General features: G+C 39.8%; 2 protein-coding genes across 9 annotated transcripts in view; both read right to left on the bottom strand.

The window, feature by feature from the left end:
* dgki (diacylglycerol kinase, iota) overlaps positions 1-14,561 on the bottom strand; it is a 75,896-nt gene extending 61,335 nt beyond the window's left edge. For 4 of the 8 annotated variants that reach the window (XM_030439693.1, XM_030439697.1, XM_030439698.1 and 1 more), the window contains exon 1: positions 14,085-14,560. In XM_030439693.1, the coding sequence (XP_030295553.1) occupies positions 14,085-14,308 (224 nt within the window). In that variant the 5' untranslated portion in view covers positions 14,309-14,560. Of the gene's footprint in view, positions 1-14,084 lie in introns of all 8 variants that reach the window. The other 4 variants (XM_030439695.1, XM_030439701.1, XM_030439696.1 and 1 more) reach the window with 3 other exon arrangements.
* A 3,532-nt stretch (positions 14,562-18,093) lies between these two features.
* Positions 18,094-20,687, bottom strand: part of creb3l2 (cAMP responsive element binding protein 3-like 2) — a 31,342-nt gene continuing 28,748 nt past the window's right edge. Inside the window, exon 12 of the mRNA XM_030440691.1 lies at positions 18,094-20,687. This exon is cut by the window's right edge and continues 62 nt beyond it. Within this exon, the coding sequence (XP_030296551.1) occupies positions 20,674-20,687 (14 nt within the window). The 3' untranslated portion in view covers positions 18,094-20,673.

Below are 20,687 nucleotides of genomic sequence, written 5' to 3'. Positions count from 1 at the left end.
TCCAGAATCCAAATATATTCAGTTTACTGTCAATATTGAGAGTCCTCACCAAGTACAAGCTGGGATAACTATTAAACTATTATACTTATTTATTAAAATAGAGTATTCCTTGCAGTTCCATGCTAGATGTTTATCATGCACATTGTGTGTTCATATAATAAAGGGGATTTCATCTATTTTAATCACTAAAAGCTATTTTTTTGATATCATATTTTGCTTTTATATCTTAATCTAAGTGCTGTATCATAGACAACTGGATGTGTTTCAGTTTCTTGAAGACGCTTCACCTCTCATCCAAGAGGCTTTTTCAAATCTAACCAGCTGGAATGGAGCTGCAGGCTTTCAAACTCTGTCTCCCCTCCAGTTAGTTATAACTGAAGAAGCCACTTAGATGAGAGGTGAGACGTCTTCAAGAAACTGAAACACATCCAGTTGCCTACGATAGAGCACTCAGAATTACCGTGGAATGACCTGGATGACTGAGAACCTTCATCAACATTTTATTTTGCATGCTTCCCCGCTGTGTATTCTGCAACACGAATGTATGTAAATGCACTGCCATTAAACCGAGCGTGACCTGATATGAGAGTGAGACAGAGAGAGAGCAAAGTGTTAGAGTTTCAGCAGCAGTGATGGAGTCAGTGACACCTCAGCAGTCAGCTCCACAGGTTCATTATCGGTTCGAACGAGACAGATGGGCCTGTTGGAAGGGAGAGAGGAGGTGCTACCGTTCAAGTACAAACCAGGAAAACGACTGCTGCTCTCTCTGGAGGAGAGTGCTGTGTTGTGTTTTGAAGCACAGTCAGAGTGGTAAGGTTTCTTTTTCCATTTTCTTTTATAGGCTCGATCTGCACTCTGTTTAGTTCTCTTATTACAATCCACCTGTGTGTCCTTCCCGTGTCTGCTTGTATTTATGTATGCCATTATTCCTCTACTGTAAATATTGTAGATGTACTTTAGTATACAAGAAGAAGAGTAAGCTAAAGGCTGATAGAAACACCATCCATCCACACATCCATCCGTCCGTTAATGTAATCTAGGCTAATCAAGGCAGTCCAGATGTCCCTCTCCCCAGGGGTCTCCTACTAGTTGGATGTACCCGGAAAACCTCCAATGGAAGGCGCTTCAATTCATATGACCTCAACTGTCTCATGAAGGAGCCCCGACTGTGAGCTTAAATCCCTGCAATAGCCTCTCAAAGTCCTGTTTCTTTATCTTTTGGATAGCCAATTCTCAGTGTACTTGTGATTCTCCATCTCCACCTCGATATCTACAAGACTTGCAACAACATTCAACCAACTATAAAAAGAGATTAAAAGAGATTATTACTGTAGCTAACCCGTCGCCCACACAACCAGCCAGGCAACTGTTCACACAGTCCGGAGGCACTCGAACCAGAGAGTGATACTCCATTCTATTGACATCAACGGCTTTATCAGTTCTGCTTTTTGATCAGATTCATTATCAACTCCCCAACTGAATCCTGATCAATGTTCTGTGTGGGAAAAAGTAGGCCCGCATAGCTTTTCATCTGTGCGATTCAAGCTGTAGCAACAATCTGTCATCATCTAAAATAGAGGGAAGAGGAAAATATTTGTTCAGCATTAGTTGTCATTTAGGCGTTCTGCAGCACTAGAGAAGAGGAAGTCTGTTCTTCAGCATACATTATTAATATCGTTTTAAGTAGTTTTACCCACTTTCTACATGTGTTACAAGCAGAAATATACACGTGAAGCTTCTTTAGATTAAGTAAAAGCTGCTGTACATGAATTTGGCAACCTTTCACTGCTCCTGACTTTCTATATCTTCACTTTTAAACTTCAATATTGCCACAATAAAGGCGCAGCTGATGTGTTTTACCTGTTCACTTGTCCAACAGCTGTTTAAAAAGAAATACCACCCTAAATCACCCACATACCAATTTGCATTCAGACTTTGTTCTTTGTCCAAGTCCACTGTACATGGAACTTGGAAAAAAAACTACGTCTGACAGAAGCACTGGGACGCTTTCAGGAAGTCGGGAATACCAACGTGTAAATACTGACTGGAAATGGAACACACCGTAATGTTATCACAGGACTTCTGTGTTTGTCAAAATATGGCTGGTAATATGTGTTGGAATCTTTACTTTACAAATAACGGACATGGCAGATTACGGACTGGCAGATTATGGACATGGCAGATTATGGACATGGTAGATTTCGTACGAAGTAAACTGCATTTGGACGTTGTCAAAATGGCTGCTGAGTGGCGAGACTTGCCAAAAAAAGACCTTGGATTAAACCTAAGACCTCCAGCTAGCAGACTATCTCACCAACAGAAAGCAATCCAGTCCTTTCACTCAGTCAGTCAATCATTCAGTCAGCGCCATCCACATCATTTACATACAGCTGCGTCAAGCTTTGATTGTTCTCAGTGATGAATGTTAACCACGTTAACACACTGTTTTACTGCGACTACAGACAAAAATCTAATCAGGAACACCTTTCAAAACAACTCCACAGATCAAAGCAAGAGCTTCACTGTTACTGTCAACTTCTCTTAAATCGTGTTTTATACAGCAGCAAGTCAGTGTCAATCATAAATATTACAACCCAGCAGGTACAGAATGAATGTGCTGTCTCAATTTCTTGTTATGTTTTCATCAGGACTTAGTGAAGGGGAATTTACTTCCAGCTTATGAATGAATAAAGAACTGTAACTGTTGACTCATGAGTCTAAAATTATCACAATAAAGCATTTCATGAACACTCTTTGTGTCTTTTCCAGGCGGTAAAAACCTCTCAAATGAGTGTGTGCACTGTAGAAGGTTCAACACATGCCGTTTTGTTGAACCTAGACAAAATGTACAGCTCATCCCTGCTCTGTGCCTCTTTCCTTTACATCAGAGGAATGTTAACATACACTTAGGGTATATAAAGTGACAGTGGGTAGTGTGTTCTGTCTCCTACCCTAAATCATGACAGGTCTTTGTTAATTTAGCTGCCATGCTGTTGTCTTTTGGGTCACCACCCTGTTTTATCAGGTAATTTCTGAAGACATAGAGGAGATGTTTTCATAGTGGCTCCTGACAGACGGGTCAGAAAAAGTTCATTTAGACGGTGATCACAGTGAGAGGACATTTAACAAAAAGTCTTACTGATGTACAACATTTCAAGTGTCTGATGGAGAAGGAAGTAATTGACTAATCTACAACACGTCAAGGTTTCTCTTCACTTCTCTTTTCTCGTCTGTTTCGCCTCTTGCCCTCTTTTTTTCATTTCCAAGCAGAGAAAGCCTCTTACAGCCAGCCAGACGACTAATAAGGAGCGGTTCCTGTCAGCCAATCCCCGCATAATACCTCAGCACAGTGCATTATGGGCAAAATAACCCCTAACACACACACACACATACGCACATGCTCACACTCTCAAACACTCCTAAAAAAGGCCAGGAAAGGAGAGAGAGTGAGCTCAGAAATCTCACTACGGTTCCTCAGACAGACAGACATGATCATTCCTCTTCTTCTGAGCAGAAAATGAGTGATAATGTGCATACGTATACACAAACACACCACCAGCCAACTGGAACAGTGTTAAACAGAGACGGTGGAGAGGGATGTACCGACATCTCTGTCTGTCTATACGTGTGTGCAAAGAAAGATAGAAGAGAGAGGGTGTTAGTGTGTCCAAGGGGCTGAGAAACTCACCACGTCATGATTAACACATGCTTACACTCACACTTACATACACACGCACATTATTCAACATGTTTGACTGAGGACGGAAGAGATACCAGCAGTATCACAGCATCCGTCCTGTAGGAAATGTTTATGTTTATCTTGACCTCACCTTCAACCTGAGAGTCACTCTGTCATCATGTATAGAACATGTTTGAAAAGGCCTCTGAGCAATAAAGAAGGTTGTTTAGGGCTGAGCAATATATCGATTTTATATCAATAAAGTGATATGATACTGCTAATACAATTGAAACATTTTCATACTGATGCAACTTAACATCACAACCCAAACTGACTTTTATCTTCAGGTAGACTAAGTTTAACACTTAGTTAATCAAAAATGCAACAGAACAAAAGAAAAACTGTTATTTCTACTCAGTTTGAAATATGTTACAGAGTATTTATATTCAGTCTATGGGAGTAATGGAACACAAATGAGCTATTAGATGAAGAGCTGCAGGCAACAGGATGCACACCTCCAACTTCTCAGTGAGGTAACCAACTCCTTTTAAATCCAGGACATCAAATCCTCAAATCAACTCTCTTTACTCCCATTATAAGTGAAATGTGACATCTGCTGCTTGGTGCTGATTCTCTTCTTCACAAAGCATATGAGTTTAACTGTAGTGTCCAACTAATTATTGATTGAAAAGTGGAATAACCGCGGAGATGGCAGGCAAGCAATGCAGTCGGTGTAGGCCTAAACATCGTGCAACATTGGTTACATTGAAAACTATGACAATCATTGCAGCTCTATATACCAGTCGTCACAGAAGATGAACTAGCGATATCTGGCATTAACAAGACCGTTGATAAAAAGCCAACTGCAGCTTAAAATAGCAGCACTTGACCATGTCTCTTGAATTATCCATACTTCCACGCAGCTCATCTCTCCGCCTCCTAATTCTCCTCCTCCTGATGGGAAAAGAGTATCATAAATATGCATGTATATCTGTTCATCCATTTGGAGGATGAGAGAGGGAAATTGTGTCAGTAAGCCTTGTATTTCATCAACAATCGGTGCTCTGATCGTCTGCTTAAAAAATTCATGAGTGTCTTTAATCTGCCTGGACTCTGAGCCAAGCGTTCCACTGAATTTAACACAAACTGCGCTACAAAAACGACTCACACAATGTTTGTATAAAACATAAGAGAGCAGCTCTTCCTCCTACTGAGCATACAGGTGTATTCAGGTGCAGCTCTCTTCTCTCATTGGTTTTATTGATTAAATCCACTCTAGCTCTGACAGGAAAAGGAAAAAAAAAAAACAGACAAACACAAGGTAAAGAGCTCTTTGTGCTAGTTCATAACAACTATTTCATCCTGTAGTTGTTGCAAAGGGATTGAATTATTTAATCAGTCACAGACTACATAAAAGGAGCGTAACAAGATGAAGCATCCAGGGGATTAGTATTATTCCAATTCATCCTACAAGTGTGACATGTGTGCACCAAATTTCATGACAATCTATTCAGTAGTCTTTAAGAGATTTCACACAAAAGTGCAAATGTGAACCTCATGGTGTCAGAGGATCACCACAATCACTGTATCTATGTATACAATATATAAGAACACCTAAAAATTAATTGGGGCATTTTGTAGACCTACAGCTGGTTGTTTGGACATTCTGCAGCCGTTTTTTTATGTTGACAAAACCAAGTATTTTTAGCGAGATGTAACAAGATTTTGCAAACGTTTGTCTGGTGACCAAACTGGGTATTTTTAGCAAGATGATGGGAAATCTTTGCAGACATTTTTTATTTTTTTAATGAGACATCAGCACATTTTGTAGCCATTTCTCTGGTTGCCAAGCCAGGTATTTTTAGCCAGACATCAGGAGATTTTGCGGCCATTTTTTCTTGCGTCAAAACTGGGTATTTATGGCGAGATGTTGAGAGACTATGCAGCCGTTTCCTGGTGACAAAACCAGGCATGTTTAGCAAGATTTACGGACATTATGTAGCAGTTCTCCAGACAACAAAACAGGGTATTTTTCACGAGATGTAGGGACATTTTGCAGCTAACTTACTGGTGACAAGACCGGGCTGTCTTAGCGAGATGTTCGGACATTTTGCAGCCATTTTTCTGGCGAGCAAAAACAAGTATTTTAGCGAGACTTTGGAACATATTGCAGCATTTTTTCTTACGACAAAAACAGGCATATTGAGCAAGACCATGTTCTTTTGCAAAAACCCCGATCAAGTTGTCTTTGTGCCAAAACCTGACCGGACCTTAACAACAGAATCCTCTCCTCCCTTTCCTGTCTGTCTTCAGATGCTTTATCAAACAACAAAGGCAGAAGAAAACTTTAAAAAAAAGAATTTATCCAACAACTGTTTAGATATCAGTCTAAAACAAATGTGGTGGACAGCACCAATAGTATGGCTAAAAATAGAAAAGCCAAGTTAGTGAGCCAAATATTAATGACCTATACTCCATGGTGCCATTTGAACATGTGGCGTGACAGATGTGACCTCGTCCTTTATCCCCTATCAGTGACTTCTTTAAAAGATAAAGAGTAAAATGCTCCACACTTGTCAAAATCTGATTCATACCAGACACTTCAAAGAAAAACCTGATACATCTTTTCTTTGTACCAAGAGATTAAAAAGATTATATGTGAGTACTCCCTGCTGTTCCATAATTCAAACTGTAACTGTTCTGAACCAGCAAATATGTTAAATGCTGTCCCCTGTTGTGTATAATGATTATTTTCTTCTGTTTTGGCCTTTCAAAGTTAATTTCCCAGGGGAGACGCCAATGCTGTTGTGCTGCACTGTGACATATTGCTCGATTACTGTCAGCAGCATGGCATTACAGAGGTTGCTAAATCTGAAACATCTCGTTCTCGCTCGCTGTTGACCCGTGTATATTGTTTATATAAAAGAACTTAGGACTCGTATAACAAGGTTAAAAATTAATGAATGCCTTTAAGTGCCCCGAGGTAAGTAAGCCTATGAAATCTGATACAGGCTTTGCTACAAGTCTCAACTCCAACATTCCTCTCTACCAGAAACTTAGAAGCGCAAATGTTCATTAGAAAAAAGGAAAAAGAAAGAAAAGACTCACATTTAAACTAAATATGTTCTAAAGTCATGAGTGGCATGTGATTATGAGAGTTGTTTTCTTTAATCAATCCTGATTTATGTAGCACCTTTCAAGCAAAATGAAAATGAAATCCAACATGCTTTTTCCAAAATAGACACTGGAAGCTACCATGCTGGCTAAGGCTAACAAGCTATCTGTGTTCACATATAAAGATTAGCGAAACAAACACACTGCGTCTCGACTCCTGGTGTTTATTCCTCCAGAAGCTCTGGGCTCTACCGAACTGCAGTTTTTGGTACTTCCGCTTTAACGCAGCATCACCTTGAACAAAATTTTAGATTTTTCTGGGTTTGAACATTGTTTGAAATATTAGGTAGACTTGAGAAATCTTTTCCGGTGGATCGGTTTCATCTCCGTGCTCAGCCTCAATAAGCAGCAGCTGTGGCTTTAATTGTTAAAAATATATCAGGGACCTTAAATGCCTCCTTCTAACGCCGGGAGACAGTCTTTGAAGTCATACAAGTTATCAGGCTGGTTTTATTTTTAGACCAAGTTAACCTTTTATTGCCTCAACTCCTGTATCAGTTCCCCATTGGGCGTTACAGTAATCATCTTATAATCAGCGTCAATCTGTCACGGTTGTCTTGTCATCATTTTTACTTCCTCCGTGTCTGTCCTCCTCCTTGTGACACAACTTTGACTTTGTCTGGAATATTTCTTCCCTTTCATCCCTCCCTCGGTTCCCCCTCTCCCCTCTGTGTTTTGTTCCTAATTGAAGGCTGAAAAGAGAGTTTTATATTCTAGCAGCATCAAATGATGAAAGGCCTTTGATCACTGTTTACCCCTGCAGGTGGTGCACAGCGGTAGCAACATGAGATACATCTATATCTTTTTATGTTGTTCGCCCTCTTCTTGTTTTTCATGCGACTCTGCAGTATTTCTTCCCTGTCCCTGCTGTATATTGTCTCATGGCCTACGAAGACTTGAAACACAAAGTAAATTGGACTGTGGTATGACAAGCACTTATTGTGATCTGTTGTTTGTGAAGTGGGCTGTAAATAGTGGAGGGATAATGTTACAACATCCTGTCCTGTGGCAGTTTGTTTCTGCACCATTTCCCACGAAGGCGGTGGTGAAATCTGCTCACATGATCTGCTGGGTGATGAAACAAAGAGTTTGATTCTTTGTATTTTCTCCCTCTTTGGCAAAAGTGTATTTTTACCAGCAGAGTCAGGGTCGGGGGCAGCGACTTGGTTTGCCAGATGGAGGCTCCAGTAGAGGTTCAGGTAGTCATTAAAGTCTGAATGTTGACCGTGAGTGCATTTCATGGGATCAAAGAAAAAGCCAGTTGTGTTGTTTGACAGTGGGACAAATCAATCTTTGTGCAGACAAACAAAAAACCAACAATAGGAAACAGCAGCTCACCACACCTTAAAGTGAATCTAGCTTCTGCCAGTCTGTTTGGGGAAATCACAGAAGCTATTAAAGTGCTCGTATTTATTATTCAGCAACAGCATGCAGTCTTACAATAACAACCAGAGGCAGAGCTCAGCTGAAGGCTTCGGTTTTCACTTCATTATATTTCGAGCTTCTACTGGTTTTGTACTAGCTTTAAAGCAGGGCCATAATTTAATATTATTCAACTTGTGATGTGATTACATGGTCACGCATTGTTACCTTTAAACAAAAGTCTGCTGTCAAAGATCATGATTCCATACAATTGTAAAATTCAATTCAGTTAGTGGGGTTTTTGTTTTACATGTGAAATGAGTTTTGCTACTTGGATTAAACTTAACTTGGGTATTCTATTTGTGATCTTGCATTGTGAAATATTGTTTAAAGATAATCAAACTAATATCATGATTGATTTATCTAGTGTTGAATCTCCAAAGGACCTTTTTTTGTTGAACTGCCGAATCTTTATTTTGGGTGAATAGTGTTTGCTCTATTGTAAATCAAATCAAATCATTACCCTAAGATCGATTTGTAGAACAGTGAAAACTATAATATTAGATAAATAATTCCAAAATACTGCCTGTACACTGTACAGATCAAAATATATATTAAAAAAAAAATTTCAGGTAAATCTCCCAGACTGCCATAAATAACTTCTCATTATTGATTTGCCAATAGGGCTGAAATGATGGATCAATTAACCAATCAGCTAATGGACTTCAGCTGCATGTTCAACTGTTTTTTGTCACATACAAAATGTAAGTTAATATTTGTGTTTAGACTGTTGTTGGACTAAATAAACAATCTGAAGGCTTCACATTAGGCACAAGCCATTAATTGGTAAAAAAAAAAAAAAAATGCTCCATAACAAAGTGCAGTTGCAGTCATTGCCCATAATTGCCCGACACACCCAGAGACATTAAAATATAGTTACCACACAGTATAAACAGTATGGCAAAATCCAATATATATTTCACCATATCTAACTAATTACAGCCAAACCGCAGCACTAAGTGGCACTGAATATTTTATATGTTTATCTCATTACAGCCATCAGTCATTTGGGACATTAGTAATAACATATTCCAGTAAGGCTGCAAACATTTCCTAGATATTGTTTAGAAGTGCATTAAAACTTTTGGGTGGACTGTTCGATTCTGATTTCGGAGAATCAGGGCTGTGACGTACACATGAGCTCTAGTCTTTTATGAGCTCCAGACCGCAGTTGACTAAACGATCTTGACAGCTGGACAGTCAAAAAAACATTCAAATGAACTGCTGACCACCTGACTGTCACAGATAGGCAGGAAGTGCCGCGAAAAACAACTTCCTGACTCACTTACAGATTGAGTGACCAGCTGGTTGACTGACTGGCTAATTGAAGTAATGTCTTACAGACTAACTGGCATGCCTACTAACTGGCTGGTGTCATACACACACACACACACACACACACACAGAGCGACTGTCTTTCTGATGAAGGGAAGACGGTCATGCAGGCAGACAGCTAAGAATAGATAAAAGGAGGGACAGTTGGAAAGCACACACACTCACAAAGTGTGACGAATGTCTGGCAGATAAGTTACACGTGCCTTACACTGCCATAAACACATTAATACCACAACGCAGCGCACAAAAGCACACACACTGGCTTTGATGTCCGACGGCATCATTTCTCAGCTCTTTCATATTGCCACATATGGTAATTCTCTTCTTGGCACTGGCCACTTCAAAGCTATGTAAACTACCTTCTTACAAATCATCTCTCCTGACCGGCTAATGCCATTCCCTCCACATGGCTGAGTCCATGAAGAGGAAAATTCACAGATTATACATAGCTTTATCCAACGAGGTCAAAGGTCAGAACAACACCAAGACATGTAACTGACGCTCCTGCGTGTCCCTGTGATTGTTTTGTATGGCAGAGAAGTGCTAGAAAATGACACAGAGAGATTTCTGGCGTGATTGAAGGTACCAGACTGCATTCATCCTAACATACAATTAACAGACTGCGCAGGATTAAAAATACAGTAAAGACAAATCTCCATTGAAGTCCAGAATACAGCCGGTTCTCTCGTGAGTGTTTTGGTAAATTCACCATAGACGCACACTTCAATCCACTGCTGTGGATAATAACAAACAACGGTCGCAGTTACATGAGCCAAATGTTCTTTCCAAATGAAATTAATCCAACTGGGGACTCCACTGAAGCCGTTTACAGTACATGAGCACTGACTAAAATGACTGGAAGAGGCTGCAGAGCAGAGGGTGACACGGGTGGAAAATATTCTCCCAATCTTGCCCTCTCACTATGTTTCTTCTTATCCAAAGCGCAGATTTCCTGCCATAATGATCCTGTCACTTTAACTCCCCATCACATTTCAATCAAATATATAAAGAGAGAGATAAATATGGAAAGCAGCATTTAATTCGAAGGTCACTGCTGTAGTTGTTCCAATCCGACCTGATTGTGTCGATCAGACTGAATCCTTGTGACGTTGCGCCATAGTTTTTAATCAAGGTATTAAATTACATCAATTAGATTTTTACAAGGGAAAAAAATTCAATTTCAGTATCACCGTTTAAATTCTGGGTTTATCTGGGCTGTAGTGATGCGTTGTGGTTTGTATTGTAGCTGTTTTGACAGAACGCATCTTTATGACATAATATTTTATTATACAGTAAAAACACGTGTCAGAAAGTCAGATACAGGTTATAACTCGATTTTAACTAAATAGTTACTGTGTTGCGTTTAGCAGCATTAAAGAGAGACAGCTAACTGGCCCGTCTGTTTGTATAACACAGGATGAAGACAGCGCTGAGATGACTCAGTAGGTGTTGTTTATGAGATATGAAAGCATCAACAATGCTTTTTTTATGCAATGCAAACACTTTAAAACAGCAACCATGAAACTAGAATTACTGCCTCATGATTGAATGCCTTCAAGCTCCAGTCAAGATGCTTTTTCTGAGTTATAATGTTGAATAATGGCCAAAACACTTTCCACAGAACATTTTATCACAGTAAAGTTGACTTTTGAGACAAAACTTTTTGGGCCAAATTTAAAAAACTTCACTCAATGTGTTTCTGAGATATCACAGACAATATAAAATGTGTTAATTAAGCTTCAGATGTGCAGCTTCTCCTCATCTAACTCCTTGCAATACAGCGAATGTAAGTGCATTTCCCAAACTGTTGAACTACTGCTTTAAGGACAGGAAACATGAGTAACATGGGATGCATAACAGTTAACCGGAGGTGTGGTTTGCTGCTCGATTGCACACATTCATACAGGTGCAACCGCTGTAAAAAGTCAGCTGTAACCTGACACACAGAGCACCTTTAGATGCATTAGATAATGACCAAAACAAGTATTGTTTTGCAGAGCAACAAGCATCAAATAACTATTGATTAACACACACACAGTGACCATCATACAGGCAGGAATAAGTCAATAGGTCCAAAGTATGGCTAACAATATCCCCACATTTAAAACACGACCATTTTACAAACATTCACTTATTCCAGTTAGTGTCTGCCACAATAAACCAGCAGGTTTGAGTGCATCTGTATCTGAAAAGTGATCAGAGCACCTCCAAACATTAATGTCCTCCAGCGTTCATGAATTAGCGAAGGGTTTTGACATGCACAATGTCCCAAATTCACCCCTTCATCAGGTTACCGCTTTTTTTCTTTTCTTTTTTTTTGTGACTGAGGCAACAGATTTATCAGATTTATCAGAATAAACTACTGCTGCAGTCATAAAATCAGAGAGGCCAGCTGTGGCACTCCCCTGAAGAACAACCTCCTGGAAACCTCACTTAACCAGGAATGGTTTCCCCGGGGAAAACACCCTGAGGAAGAAAGCCTCTGTAAATGATGATACAATAAAAGTGGAGGAGTGGTGTGTCTTCCCTGGGTAATGCATTTTGCTTACTCAGCTGAGTGTTTACAGACTAAAGGTCTTCAAAAAGTGGAAAATAGTCAACAGGACAAATTATCATCTATCCGATGGATTGTAATAGGATTATACCATCTCTTTTTTAAATCAGATGAATTTCCTCCCAAATGGCCAGTTTATTGTCTTTTAATATGTTTGCATGACCCATTTATAATCTAATTCGGATGTTACTTATTGCTGGGATTAAAACTAATATGAACCTTGTTTAACTTTTAATAGAATTTATTGAATAAAGCAGCCCAGTTGCCAGGATAAAATGTTGTCAGTTAACATTTTTGCAAACTACTGATTTTTGTTATATCATGTTCACATTACATATTTATGACCTGACTTTCTTTTCTGGAGGTGGAGGAGAGGGTGGTGCAGTTACAGACAAGAAGGCCACCAGTGACCACAGTTCGTATTTTTGACAAGGGACCACAGTGTTGTAATGTAAGCGTGAAACCACTGGATATTTCTCAGGAAACCATGGGACAATCTCCAGCTCTGTTTTAAACAAGACATCAGTTTGCGACAAGGCAAACCAGATAATATTGATTAGAAGTCGGAACAATCTCCAGCCACGTTTGTGGCGACGAAAACAGATGTTTTTAGTGAGACCTCTGGACAATTTGCAGCCAAAAACATTATTTTTGCAGAGAAATCAGTACATCTCCAGCTGTGTTCGTGGCAACAAAACTGGGTTTTTACGATGAGAAATTGGGACATCTAAAGCAGTGTTTTTGGCAACAGGAAAAGGATGTTTGTGACGACAAAAGACAGACATTTTTTATATCATACATGTAGATATACTTCATGTCTGTGGCAACAAAATTAGTTTTTTTTACGTGAGAAGTCGGAACATCTCTGGCCGTGGCTGTGGCACCAGTGTCGAACCATATCGTAAACACAGAGTTGCTTCAACAAAAAATGGGAAATTGAACCTCAAGAAGTTGCAGCATAAAGAAACGTCAACTTTCAACATATCCATGGTTTTCTTAAGGTACATTGCCGACGTGTATTTGGGCAACTGGGTTGAATATAGCTGGCTATTTAGCACGTTAGCTTGATTTCATTCTGGATAATAACTTTCACGTTTGCTTTGCTTGTCACAGTGCCCCAAATCAGACAAAAACAAGCGAAAATGATTGATTTGACCTCCATTTCCAGTAAAGGTTGACACACACACACACACACAAACACACACAGACGGAGCACAAACAGAGAAAAAAAAAATGACAGACACTTGCATAGATGGATGCCACGCATTCCTGACAGTGACATTTGACAACCAAAAACTGCTGTGTGACTGTGTGAGTGTGTGTGTGTTGTGTTTGGTCCCTGGCCAGTTTTCACTATCAACAGCAGCTGCCAGTCGCACCGGGGTGTCAGGCTGCTGCTGGCATTCACACACACACACCCTCACACACACACACACAGCCTCAAAATCAATACTGTTTCTCCCCCTAACCCCCTTCACATGCTCCAACACCACAGGCAGATGCACACACACACTCACACACACGCATTGTTGATGTACATGATAAACTGCTTTGATCCAGCAGTGACATGAGTTAAACTGCTGCTGCTCATGTGTGTGTCTGTGTGTGTGTGTCAATGCGATGTCGAGGCTGTTAACAGCATAATGGTGACCATAACGTGGCTAGCCTGGACAAGGCTACCACAGCATGATGTGTATTTGTGAGAATTTGGCATTCAAATGAGCAAAATAGGCTTTAATGTAATCCCCCAGTCTCTGCTGTGTTTGTGGTTATAAGCTCCAGCTAGCTAACATTTCAATTCTTATAATAGCATTAGCTTGAAAAATAGAAAATACACATGAATACACAGGCAGACAAGACCCAACACATCCTCCCCTGACCAGTATCCTGTCCCAGCATCCTCCCAGCTCCCCAACTCACCGATACGAGGTCTGTTTTCTGAACGCCAGTCCTCTTAATTTCTCCTCCAGTGTCTCCTGCTCCATGTCGGGCAGACTGCTGAACGTATCGCTGCAGCAGCCCACGGCAGCCTCCTCCGAGCCGGCTCCGGACTCCGAGTCTCCCCCGTCCGCTCCCAGAGAGGCCAGGCGTCCGCTGAAGCCCCCCGTCGCTGGGCTGGTTCGGTCTTTCATTTGGGGGTCCATGCTGGTCAGTCCACGCTATCCGCGCTGGACCCCCGTCTCTCCCGGCTTGTGAGGGGGCACGGACGCCGGTGGTGGAGAAGGAGAGTGGGGGTAAATAACGGGACGCTAACGCTGTCAGCGGCTCGACCGTCGGGATTTCTGACCGTTGACTGCCTTTATATACTGCAGCCAGGTACGGCAGCACGCGCAGCCGCCTGGACAACAGACCGAACTGCACTCACGAGCCCTTAATGACCAACAGCAAGCGAGTACGTCAAGCTGCCGACGTCAGCCAGGAAGTGGAGCGTCTCAGCCTTCACAATAAAAGCTAGACGTTTCACAAATTTTGTTTTTGTGTACACAAAATGGTTTACACTTACAAAACCGGATGATTTATATGAGAAGTCATCTACAGCCATGTTTGTGAGACAAAATCAGACATTTTTAATGAGACCTTAGGACATCTCCAGCTGTGTTTGTAGTAACAAAACCAGGTGTTTTGTACGAGAAGTCAGGACATGTCCAGCCATGTTTGTGTGACAAAACACGGATATGTTGGACGAGAGTTAGGGACATCTCTAGCCATGTTTATCCCAACAAAACCAGGTGTTTTTGACAACATCTCAGGACATTTCCAGCCATGTCAGTGGTGATAAAACAGATATTTTAGGACAAAACATGATCATAACTCAAACAGTGTTGTTGTTTTTATTTGCAATTTACTGTTTTCTATTTTAATTTTTTGTCACAAGTGGTGCCTCATACATAAATAGTCGATCATACAACTTTGACCTTACTTTGAAATCATTTTATTTTGAAATATTTGCCCGGAAGTTGTGCATTTGATTTGTTTCTGATGTGACACGGGTTTAAAAACAGCGAAAGCGCGAGCTGCTGAGAGGGCGGCGACACCAGACACGTTCAGTGTGAGCGGACTACAACTAACTGCAGCATCCATCCATCCATCCATCCCTCCATCCATCCATCCATCCACCCATCCATCCATCCATCCACCCATCCATCTGTCTGTCTGTCCATCCATTATCCCTCCGTGTCTGTCTGTCCACCCATCCATCCATCTGGCCCATGGGACGAGCAGTGTGGCATTGTGGGATACTCCCTCTCCTCCTCCTTTCTGCAGCATCATCAGTCAGAAAGTAGGGCAGAGGGTGAGCGCACACGCACGAACACATGCACCCTCTCAGTATCTCCCTCTCTAACACTAATGACAGACACACACACACACACACACACACACACACACACACACACTGTCCATATTATGATCTGAGTGTGTGTGTGTCATATTCTCACTCTGCCCTTCATCATGTAAACCCTTCCTCCTCTGTCATTAGCAGTAGGTCATCCTGTCAAACATCAGGCCAGCGTGTGTCAGCCTCCTTTTACGCCTCATTGCACTGAGCCATCAGGTTTTACAGTCACCGCTGACCTGAGGTGAACTGAATGTCACCTTGCTGTGCTTTTATTTCTGCGGGGCACCATCTGTTTGTTTATAAACCATAAACAATTTCATCATAGGATGTGTACAGTTGCTGCAGAGAGAGTAATTAGTACATTTAGTCAGTATATTTTTCAAGTAACTGTAATCTACACAAGTATCTTTCATTTTCTGCAACTTTATACATCGACTCCACAACAACTGAGGCAAATATTGTACTTTTTACTCCTCTACTTTTATCTGAGAACTATAATTGCAAGTTATTTAGCCAATTTACTCCAATAAAATTGATTATGACGTAATATAATCAAGAAAAAACTTTATTGTGTACCCAAGAAGACATTTACATGCTACACAGCATATACAGAAAACAATTTTTAAAGTCGTCACACTATCATCAGTGATTATAATCCAATAATACACATTATTCTGAAATAATACATCCTCCATCATACGTACTTCTAGTTTTGGTATACTTTTATGTAATCTAATGCTTATATTTCTGTACTTTTACTTAAATATATATCTAAATGCAGGACTTTTACCTGTAACAAAGTATTTCTACACTTTTACTTTACTATAAGGTATTCAGATTATTTACTCAAGTAAAAGTTCCAATACTATGATGTAGAAAATACTTAATTACTCATAAAAGTATCGTGATTACAGTTATCCCAGACGTTACAGCGACAGGTGACCACAAGTTGACCTAAGTTAACTTGTGTATTTCTTTGGTTTGAACATTGTTTTTTATTTATATTTTAATTTTGCATGACTTTTCATCTGTTATTTTACATTCTAACATTATATTTGTTGAGATCAGGCTCACATCAGGATAACAAAGACAAAAAACAATGCAGGAACATTCACTTTTTTCCCTGATTGAAGGATTTTTCATTTATAATCAACACGTGTCTAAAAAACGCCTGCAACCCTGAATCAAAGTGTGAAATCAGACTCCGTCTCCTTGATCTAACCACTGACTCTCTGTTTCATCACACATTTCAGAGAGTCTGATCCAACGTTCACATTGATTCTTACGACAAACACGATGCACTTTAACTGGGGCCACACTGGAATTCCTCTTCGCTGCGTTACCATGAGACTGGACTGTTGTGAGGCTGTGGGACTGTGTATTGTCTCGGGACTGTCAGAGAAATTCGCACTACTTATTACGAGGCGCTGCTGTGGATCTATTTTAGGATCGTTGTCATGACGGAGGACATAGAAGCTCGTCTACAGCCCGCTGTGTTAGCCATGAGACTCCCTTCTGTCCTAATGGAGTTTGGTTTTAACTTGATTTAAAGTTGCACAGAAAAACGCTTTGAAGTCGCGTCTACGTAACATCCACTGACGTTAACATTTTCAGGATTCGGGAATGTTCAGCTTTTGCTCTTATTTTGCACGCTTGGCTGCCAGTCAAAGATTTACACCCACGTCTACGTACGTAATAGTTCTGTTTATTTTCGGCCATTTTTGTTCATCTCTGTCGTCCTTGTTTTTAGCCGTATGTCTATTTCTATGCATTAATGTGCATGTTGTTAGTTACATGTACGTTTCATCCATGCTGATGGAAAGTCGGGTGAAGTTTCTTAGTCCTACAAAACATTTCTGGAGCGTCACAGCAGAAAAGTGTTGCAGCGTTCTCCTCCGCAACTGAAGCAGATGGGGACTTGTTTTAAAACTTTAAAAAAACAACCCCTTAAACCACAAGATGTCTTAACAGAGCTCGTCCAGCATAACCCGACACTTCAAGAAGCCCAGAGATCCAAAACTGATTTGAAAATATGTTATTTATGCTCATTTTAAAGCTGAAATCTTCACTGTAGCTGCTAAGCTAAAAGTGTTAGCGCACTCCTCGACAGAAATGCGCACCAAGGATATAAATAAAGTATTTTCTAATAAATAAATGAATAAAATTTTTGGTATAATACACTGAACACAACTGTCCTTTATATTAATATAACCTTACTGAAACTTTGTAGTATGACAAATATACAGTAATCTTATGTAATGAATGAAAGGATCCTTTGTTTCCCAACAAATGTCAACAAATTATCTACAAAATGTGTCACTCCTGACTCCCTTAAAAAGCGATGTTATGTGAGCTGATTGAAAGTTTTAGTGACTGTCGGGTACTATTTACGACACCGTTCTCCATCTTTTAGTGCGTTAGCGATGCTGACATTTGCCAGCCAAAGTTTGACGGTAATGTCATTTGATTTGGAGGTAAGTGGTCGTAAAACAAACTACTTAACAACATAATATAATCGGAAATACTGTCTCATCTTCTTTTCCTTGATGGAAACAGTGAGTTCCATTAACAAACCACACACAACCGCAGATATGATGCTTTTACTAAGGAAAATACTTTATTCATTTGAAAGCAAAGAGACAGAAAGTCTAAGTCAGAGTGGCGTTACACGGGAGCAACGTGGAAATGAAACTGATCTGGAAAACGCTCTCCAACGGCTGCTAGTTTCAGTCTCAGCTGGAGGAGAATTTTCCATAAAAATGATCAAAACATAAAAAATATATTTATCTCTCCGATAGAACCTTTGTAGAGTCTGTGAGGAATGTAGTTTTGGCTACCTTGGAGCATCGTCAATGCATCCGAACTACAGCACAGACAGATTGAACAGTAAGTCTTTGATGGTCTAGCCTCTGATCTACAAAGCTTAAAATATGAGACTTTGATACACAAATCTTGTTTTCTAGTCTCTAAACAGGACTGGGATCTAATTAGGTTGACAGTTTGATTCATCCTCAGCTGTAAAATACAGTTTCTAATGTTTCTTGGCTTGTTTTGACAGGAGGATATCGGTTAAAACTCATCTGACTAACAAACAACAACAACAAACTGAATGTACAGAAGGTGAACTGGCCTCGTGTGATATAAGAGGACTGTAACACACATGAAAGAACGTGTTTCAATAAAGCTCAGAAACTCACAAACCCATCTGTAAGACACTTGCAATGGAGAGTTACGACATTTAAAGCCATCATGTGCGATTAACAAACCCAGAAGACATTCAGGAAAAAAAAAAAAAAACATGACGACATCTCACGTTCATAATTTATCAACAACATCCAAAATAGACTCGGTATGAATTATAGATTGGTTCATAAACTGACAGATCCCAGACACATTTAGACTTCCTCATTTATTAACAAGTTATATTTACAAAAATAGATACTTTTTTAAATTCATTTCTGGGATGAAAGGGTTTTTTGGCAACTGCTGAAAGTGTTTAAGGCAAAAAACATCGCAGGGTTTAAGGCAAAAATATAGTTAGCGCAGGAAAGTTGATTCTGTGGTTCCATCAGACATTCAAAAAAAAAAAAAAAAGACACAGTTTGACATTTTTGGGAAATATTTTTTCTTCTCTTTTCTGCCAAGATTGAACCGAGAAGATCGATACCACTCTTCGGTATTATATGCTAAATATGAAGCTACAGGTGGATAGCTTAGCTTAGCTTAGCTTAGCTTAGCTTAGCGCAAAGACTGGAAAACAAGCTAGCCTGGCTCAATCTAAGTAAGTCTGCCAGCACATCTAAGGTTCATTAAAGATGCAGTATGTAATAAAAAAAACATTATGACATCTATGTACTGTGTTGCAAAGCATGTTTAGCATGCTAAGCAGCTAGCTGCAGCCCATTCTGGTACAAAGCTCCAGTGCTACCGCTTCAAACACCAACATCTCCTCAGTGTTTCAGCACCCAGTCCAGACTGCTAGCTGCACGGCTAACTGAGCTAACTTTCACTCGTATTTTCTATGATGTCAAACTATTCCACAAAAGAAAGACAACACTATAGTTATTTTGCCGTGTAGTTTGCTGCTTGACTGCACACAAGAGTTGTTAAAGCAACCTGAAAAATGTAGCCCTTTAAGCTGCTCTGACTGACCACTTTGTAGAATATCAAGCCAAATATTGACATAATATAGACAGAGCTAAGTCAAAATGTCTGAAGCATAGCCAACAGGGTCCTTACATCTCAAATATGAATATATGAATATTTGTATAGGAAAAAAGCAGTTTTTTTCTTTTGGTAAACATTAATTTTTAGCTGGATTTTTAAAATTTCAGTCAGTATTCGCAGTGGAAAAAATTAGAAATCTGTTTCAGACCTGCTAACATCCCAAACATGATGTTAAAAGTGTCCTGATATGTGAGATTTAGTCTCTTTGAACTCTACGCAGTCCTTTTCATTCTTTCACAGCCAATACATCAACTTTTTTTTCCCCAAATAAGCGCAAGAACCCCGGAGCTAAGCCTTCAAATGTTTGCAACGCTAAGTCAGAACAGAAAAAACAAAATACGCACAATATATAAAAGGAGTACAATAAAATAAAAAAGCAAAAATACAATAGGAACGCAAGTATCAAAATGGGATGTACGCATCACTGGAATGAAATAAAAACATTTAATATTAAAAGAAATACAACTACAAAGAGCAATAATCTTTTTTGAAAAACAAAAAAAAAAGTTTCTATAAATACAAAGGTTCTCTGTCAGTGTCCTGTAAAAAGCCTCACATGTCATAGTTTAATATACTTTCTACTGGAATAAATGCCTTGTTATATTATTCACTAGATCTGTTTGAATTTATCTCAAGTGTTTCATGCCGATACAACTTGTAAGTTATTCAGTGCAACTTTACTTCAGAAATTAAGGCAACCAGTGCCTCTTTGTTATCATTATTATTATTATTATCATTATTATTATTATTTAATTATTACTACTATTTCAGTGTATCTGATTTAGCAGAGATGGCAGAAACAAAATGACCTAAAACAATCAGCAGTGGGAACTACTGTATGAGGTTTGCTCCAGGACACTGAACCATGCTCCAGAGGGGGCAGGGGTCAAAGGTCATCATGGGCCTCAGGTGAGGTGTGTTGGGGCGGGGGTGTTGATATGAACCTCAGGAGGTCTCGT

The sequence above is a fragment of the Sparus aurata genome, chromosome 14, assembly GCF_900880675.1.
Source record: "Sparus aurata chromosome 14, fSpaAur1.1, whole genome shotgun sequence".
NCBI classification, from domain to species: Eukaryota; Metazoa; Chordata; class Actinopteri; order Spariformes; family Sparidae; genus Sparus; species Sparus aurata.
The sequence above is the reverse complement of the archived record's forward strand: the minus strand, read 5'-3'. Positions and strand labels throughout refer to the sequence as shown.